Source organism: Clarias gariepinus, chromosome 20 (assembly GCF_024256425.1).
Source record: "Clarias gariepinus isolate MV-2021 ecotype Netherlands chromosome 20, CGAR_prim_01v2, whole genome shotgun sequence".
Lineage (NCBI taxonomy): Eukaryota > Metazoa > Chordata > Actinopteri > Siluriformes > Clariidae > Clarias > Clarias gariepinus.
This window is the reverse complement of record NC_071119.1, coordinates 22,517,420-22,525,000: the sequence shown is the minus strand read 5'-3', so window position 1 is coordinate 22,525,000 and position 7,581 is coordinate 22,517,420. Positions and strand designations below refer to the sequence as shown.

The following is a 7,581-nucleotide window of genomic DNA, read 5'->3' as shown; positions in this document are numbered from 1 at the left end:
TTTTCTTTCTTTCTTTCTGTATCTGTAACTCCAAGTTCTCTCTTTTCTCCCTTTTTTCCTTTTCCCCCTTTCTCTCTTTTTCTTTCTTTCTTTCTTTCTTTCTTTCTTTCTGTATGTGTAACTCTAAGTTCTTCCTTTTTCTTCCTTTCTCTCCCTTTCTCTTTCTCTTTTTCTTTCTTTCTGTCTTTCTGTCTTTCTTTCTTTCTTTCTTTCTTTCTTTCTTTCTGTATGTGTAACTCTAAGTTCTCCCTTTTTCTTCCTTTCTCTCCCTTTTTCTTTCTCTTTTTCTTTCTTTCTGTCTTTCTTTCTTTCTTTCTGCGGCTTTATAGATTTCTCTGCCTCTTTCCCATTTTCTCTCTCTCTCTCACTGTCTTTCTTTATCTTTGCTTTATCTGGCTTTATATTTTTTCTCTCTCTCTCTCCATCTCTCTTTCTGTTTTTGGCTGTGCAATTTTGCTGTCTTTCTTTTCTTACTTCCTTTCTTTTTGTTTAATTTCCTCTAAATTCTTCTCTCCCTCTCTCTCTCTCTCTCTCTCTCTTTCTCTCTCCCCTCTTTCCCTCTCTCTCTCACATCTCTAGTAATCCCACAAGCAAAAACCTGAACCTCCAGTCAGACATAGCCCCACCCACTTTTAGCCCCACCCACTTAAAAAAAAATATCAGTAATCTGATCAGTTTGAAGTTCCAGATGTAACACAGACCAGGTTAGATCTAAAATGTAAAACCGCTCCTCCAGCAGCCAATCAGCCGAGCGAGCCTGGTCGTTAAAACACCCTGAGGAGCGTGATGTCGTGGGGGCGGGGCTTATAGTCTGGCGCTGGATGTAGAAACGATCTAAAACTATTAGCTTAACGTCCTGAGTGTTCGCTGCTGCTTTCATATCCCCAGTTAAACCAGTGGCTTTGTGGCCGACCTGCCAGACTGAAACCTCAGAGCGGAACTGAGCAAAACCTCATCAGTTTCATGAGCAGGAAGGCATCGACAATACGCTCCGCCACAATCAAATCAGGATTCATGTATTCACATTTACGACTTAACTGCCATATCGCTCTTAGAATTCCTGAGATATTTATAATCACTTAATTCCTTTAAGCTCCGCCCACTGTTTAGTTTGCATGGCATTTTTTTTTTTTTTTTTTTTTTTCTTGCTACAAACTCATCTCGATCCTTACCAGGAAGTCGTAGTCCAGCGTAAAACAGAAGTAGACAGCTGGGAAACCTCAGATACTCTTGTTAACACTTAATACATTTCTTGCTAAATAATGAATGATTTCTTTTCTCTTTCTGTCTCAGGTGATCCCACCCAGAGGGAAGACATCTTTTAAACTCATTTTCCTCCCAAGAGAGGAGGGCAATATAGAAAATTCGTTATTTATTAACACATCAACCCACGGGGTGATAACGTACCAGGTAAGCTCGAAACAGAAAGTAGCGATTATGTAGTCTGATAGCGATTATATTCCAGATAGTCCTTGTGTTTATTATGGAACATAAGGGTGAAGATATAGAGCATTACATCATAAATACATATATTATTATCCAGACAGTCCCTGACTAAGTTATGATGGTTTGGCATTGATTTTTTCATCTTTTTACGAGGGTGCGGTACACATTCAGTAGCTATGTGGTGCTATCCTTTGTCTTGACACTGGGTGGCACCAGTGAGCCATGTGAAAAAACAAGACTCTTCTTGCCAGCATTTAAAAAAAAAATAATAAATTTAACTAAGTTACGATGTTCTGTATTAAATGCAATTTTAACTTACAATATTTTCAACGGATGAAGAAAATTACATCGCAAATCAGGACTTGTGAAGACGTGCAACAAGATCAAGCTAGTTTACTAGCTACATCAGCGGTCTGAAGTTTTAAACGCATTTCCCAAAATGTTTTATTAACATTTCATTAAAAAAATAGGTTTTGCTACCTTAAGCTAGTGTAGCTACAATTGAAAAAGTATTCGGAAAATTTTTCGACTTTACGATGACTCGTTTTCCCTTCTGGAGATTTATGGTGCCATTCCCTTGGTTAATCCTAGGTGGCACTAGAGAGCCATGTGATCACATGACTTAAAAGAAAATTGTTTTTAGTAAGTGAAATTATATATAAAATTGCAATTTCAACTTGAGATGTTTTTTTTTTTTTATCAAACGAAGAAAATTATGGACTTGCAACAGTATCAAGCTAGTTTACTAGTGCTTAGCTAATGTGCTAACAAGCTACATCGCCGGCTTTTAAGTTTTAAACGCATTTTAACACATTTTAACCCTTAGATAGAAAAAAAACATTTTATCAACTGAAGCTAGTTTATCCACCATGTACAGTAAAACTAGCTATTTTTTAATAATTAAACTTTTTCTCATTAATGGCAAATCAATAAGGGGAAACAAGTCATTAATCAAATCCCCAAATCATTGGTGGTCCACAATCGGCTCGTTTTAACGTCCATGTTGATATTAACTTTAACACAAATATATACTGTGTGACACACTGTGATCCAGATCAGGTGTTCACATTTACATCTAGACTTTTACTTTCAGTACAGTTTCAGTACCGTTACTGAATATAAAGATATTCGTGATGCTTTCAGTAATTTAGCAGAGTGTAGATAATAAATAAAAAATGTTTATTTGTATAAAATAAACATTTATTTTTATACTTTATAATTGTACTTTATATATTATATAAAGCACTTTTTACTTTATATAATATATAAAGTTCAAAGTGCTTGAACAGGAACACTCTTTGATCTCATTTTATTATGTTTTTATTGCCAGCTTTAGTTTATTATGAATTCATATTCCATCATAGTACAAGTTTATGGACACACCTCAAATTGTACAGTAATGCAACAGTGTCTGAACGCTTTCTCTCTCTCTCTCTCTGTCTCTCTCTGTTTTTCTCTTTTTCTCTGTCTCTCTCTCTCTGTCTCTCTCTCTCTGTCTCTGTCTCTCTCTGTTTCTCTCTCTCTCTGTTTTTCTCTCTCTCTCTGTCTTTCTGTGTCTCTATCTCTCTTTCTCTCTATCTCTCTTTCTCTCTGTCTCTCTGTCTCTTTCTCTGTCTCTCTGTCTCTTTGTCTCTCTCTCTCTCTATCTCTTTCTCTCTCTTTCTCTCTGTCTCTCTGTCTCTTTCTCTCCCTCTCTGTCTCTTTGTCTCTCTCTCTCTCTATCTCTTTCTCTCTCTTTCTCTCTGTCTCTCCCTCTCTCTCTGTCTCTCTCTGTCTCTCTCCCTCTCTCTCTGTCTCTCTCTCACTCTCTCTCTCTCTGTCTCTCTCTCTCTGTCTCTCTCTCTCTCTGTCTCTGTCTCTCTCTGTCTCTGTCTCTCTCTGTTTCTCTCTCTCTCTGTTTTTCTCTTTTTCTCTGTCTCTCTCTCTCTGTCTCTCTCTCTCTCTCTGTCTCTGTCTCTCTCTGTTTCTCTCTCTCTCTGTTTTTCTCTCTCTCTCTGTCTTTGTGTCTCTATCTCTCTTTCTCTCTATCTCTCTTTCTCTCTGTCTCTCTGTCTCTTTCTCTCCCTCTCTGTCTCTTTGTCTCTCTCTCTCTCTATCTCTTTCTCTCTCTTTCTCTCTGTCTCTCCCTCTCTCTCTGTCTCTCTCCCTCTTTCTCTTTCTTTCTCTCTGTCTCTCCCTCTCTCTCTGTCTCTCTCCCTCTCTCTCTGTCTCTCTCTCACTCTCTCTCTCTCTGTCTCTCTCCCTCCCTCTCTCTCTCTCTCTCTCTCTCTCTCTGTTCAGGTTTTTGGTGTTGGTGTGAACGCTGGCTCGGTAAAGGAAGTGCCGAGGAAAGACAGCATTCTCATATTTCCACATATACAAAGCATTAAACTTACACAAACTCAGGTAAGGTTCATACACATCTGCATCTTCGTGGTCAGTTTTTTCTCTCACACACACGATCGGCTCGTTCTCTTCTCACAGCTTAACTTTTAACAGTTAGTGTTACACAGGGCTCGATGTACCACAGGAAGCATGAAGCTGTCTCAAAATGTCACTTACCACCTCTCTCTCTCTCTCTCTCTCTCTCTCTCTGTCTCTCTCTGAACCCGATACCTGACCACACACACACACACACACTGAGCTGCTGTTGTGGCTTTGTATCTCCTTCTGTTTTGCATGCGAGTATTTGTTTATTAGCCCGCCTTAGCACGCTGCTGTATTTCACTTAAAAAAAAAATTTAAAAAAAAAGTTTAAGAGTTAACTCATAACCCGACGGTCTAATGTATCTCAAAGCTCCACACTCGTCCCACTTCTTACAGTAGGTAGGAGACGATCCTCACCCCGAGATCAGGTCCGCTTTATTTCACAGATCCTTATTCGGTATAAGAGCGATAGGAATCCCCTAAGTCTGTTCACCAGATCAGAGTGTCCTTCATAACAGCATGACCTGAGCTTGGCCTGCACATCATGATAAAATAAATAGAAAATGACATGTTTGCAAATGAAAAAATCTTGAAATGTAGCGAATTTCAATATATTTATAAATATATCTAAAATATAAAAAGATGCTTTTTTGTTTGTTTGTTTGGTCTTTTAAAAAACATTTTAAGAGTGCATGGGCACTTCCTGCGCCCCAGGGGTACAACGTATACGCTCTTACGGGTATGAGCACCACCACCACTAATAATAATAATAATAATAATAATAATAATGTTTGTTTCGGTCAGTCAGAAAATCACTACTGACTAGGGAAGTAGGATATAAAGCTATAATGTAAATATTGTGATAAATTAATTTTTAATTTTAATACATTTTTTTATCAGAAATTATATTTATTATAGTTAATTATAGTTATATTACACACATCATGAAATCATTGTAGTGTATTAAAAAAAATAAACTAAAATAATTTAAATAAACTAAATGAATTAAAAAAATGTTTTAAATGAAAAAAGTTTTAGTTCAATTGAAAGCAGCTGATGCTATTATAAAGTTTTGTACTTGATAAAATTATAGTAACAAAAAGACAAATTTATATAAATTCTTTGTTCACTGTTAAATGTTTAATTACTTAATTTAATGATGGGAATTATTTATTTATTTTATTTATTTATTTTTTTACTTTATGTATTTATTCTCTACAAATCATGGTGTTTTTTTTTTTTTTTTTTTTAATTTATTAATTTTTTATCTTACTTTGCCCAAGCCCTAATATTGATCATTACAATTATTCTTGCTAATGTTGTAAGTAAAATTGGATTGTCATAAATTAATAAATACATTTCTATACTAAAATATAAATTACATTAAGACTGGGATTGTGCAAATGTTGATTGTTTAACATGAAATATAAATACAGTTAGACAATAAACCGATGTGTAAGCGACACGAGAGCTAAACAACTTTAAATAAAAGTCACATTGTGATTATTTTAATACATATTGCGATTTAAACTGCGATATGTCACCAAAAAATGTAAAGTTTGCATTCGCATGTAATAAACCACAAATTTAAGAAAAAAAAAAAAAATACTTAAATTATTGGCAAATTATTGAGTTTGTGTAATGAATTGCAACTTTTTGCGAATAAATAGTTGAATATCGCGATAAATCATGCAGCTGTAATCAACACTATGTAACCTGGTAATACAGTTTAAGCATCTATATTTATTGCAGTAGTCACTGTGCAATGATCTCACACACACACACACACACACATATATATATGTTTTATCTTGGGTAATGAACCAGCTCCTACATACTTCATGGTTAAACTCCTCATACTGATGACGCTGCTCTCAGTCTTTTAATGAAAATACTCCGTGCTGAGAACGCACTTGCTTTTAAAGTTCTAATCTGAATTAAACCACATGGTTCCATCATCTGTAAGAAGCAGCAGCGCACAAAGACACGGTGCCCGCTGGGGAATTCCCCGCGCCGCTTTCTCTTTTTCGCTCTTGTATTTTGGTGCAGCTTCCCCTCACGAAAACATTTCAACTTAACAACCCACTCTGTGAAGCGCCGCTTTTGTTTTCTTATTACTTCCTATTATTATTCCTACTAAAGCTTAGACCCTGTGTCAAGTCCTGTTCATTTCCTTTATTCTGTCTCTGATTGTTACAGAGATAAAATATACACAGTGTTACTCCAAAATCACGCCTTGTCGGTTCATTATAAAAACATGATTTTTTTTTCTCTGTAGGAAAATGCTTTAAATATTACCATCCTGGGGCTGCTGTTGGACTGCAGCCTCCCCAAAGCACTCTATGCTCACACACAGGTACCTCTCACACCCGTCTGTTTCACACACATCCAAGTCTAGTCATTATCCCAACCACCTGTCTCTGTTCACTGTCAATAAATACTCTGAGATTACTCTAGTACGCATTACTGTTTAATATAGTGTTGGTGTTTATTATTAGAGAATGTTTGTGTTTGATGGATTGTGTGTGATGGCGAGTGTTTGAAGGAGAGTACTGGTGTTACATAGAGAGTGTTGTAACGCCAGTACAGGGAGAGTATTTGGTGTTACATGGAGAGCGTTTAAAGGGAGAGTGTTTTTATGTTACATGGAGTATGTTTGATGGGAGAGTGTTTTTATGTTACATGGAGTGTGTTTGATGGGAGAGTGTTTTTATGTTACATGGAGTGTGTTTGATAGGGGAGTGTGTTTGATAGGGGAGAGTGTTTGATAGGGGAGAGTGTTTGATAGGAGAGTGTTTGATAGGAGAGTGTTTGATAGGAGAGTGTTTGATGGGAGAGTGTTTGGTGTTACATGGAAAGTTTTTGATGGGAGAGTGTTTGATGGGAGAGTGTTGGGCGTTACATGGAGAGCGTCTTGTTTGATGATGAATTTTGCTGTTTTTGGTGTTTAATGTATTGTTGCTCATTTTGAGAATGTCTGTGTTTGACGCAGAGTCTTTATGCTTGATGATGAATGCGGATGTTTAACATTAATGCACAGTGTTGATGTGAATGTTAGAGAGTATGTTACATGGAGTGTGTTTGATAGGAGAGAGTGTTTGATGGGAGAGTGTTTGATGGGAGAGTGTTTGATGGGAGAGTGTTTGATGGGAGAGTGTTTGATAAAGAGTATTTGGTGTTGCATGGAGAGTGTTCGGACGGGCGAGTGTTCGGACGGGCGAGTGTTCGGACGGGCGAGTGTTCAGACGGGCGAGTGTTCGATGTTACATGGAGTGTTTTCAAAGGGAGAGTGTTTTCAAAGGGAGAGTGTTTTCAAAGGGAGAGTGTTTTTAAAGGGAGAGTGTTTGATGGAGAGTATTTGGTGTTACATGAAGTGTGTTTGAAGGGAGAGTGTTTGATGGGAGAGTATTTGGTGTTACATGGAAAGTGTTTGAAGGGAGAGTGTTTGATGGAGAGTATTTGGTGTTACGTGAAGTGTGTTTGATGGGAGAGTGTTTGATGGGAGATGGTTGATGAGAGATGGTTTGATGGAGAGTATTTGGTGTTACATGGAGAGTGTTTGATGGGCGAGTGTTTGGGCGAGTGTTTGATGGGCGAGTGTTTGATGGGCGAGTGTTTGATGGGCGAGTGTTTGATGGGCGAGTGTTTGATGGGCGAGTGTTTGATGGGCGAGTGTTTGATGTTACATGGAGTGTGTTTTGATAGGAGAGAGTTTTGATAGGAGAGAGT

The 7,581-nt window shown here is 37.4% G+C and overlaps 1 protein-coding gene across 3 annotated transcripts in view; it reads left to right on the top strand.

The window, feature by feature from the left end:
• The window catches only part of tmem131l (transmembrane 131 like), a 53,127-nt gene that overhangs the window by 30,387 nt on the left and 15,159 nt on the right, over positions 1-7,581 (top strand). For all 3 annotated transcript variants that reach the window (XM_053479983.1, XM_053479984.1, XM_053479982.1), the window contains exons 6-8: positions 1,294-1,410; positions 3,727-3,831; positions 6,131-6,208. In XM_053479983.1, the coding sequence (XP_053335958.1) occupies positions 1,294-1,410; positions 3,727-3,831; positions 6,131-6,208 (300 nt within the window). The remainder of the gene's footprint in view (positions 1-1,293; positions 1,411-3,726; positions 3,832-6,130; positions 6,209-7,581) is intronic.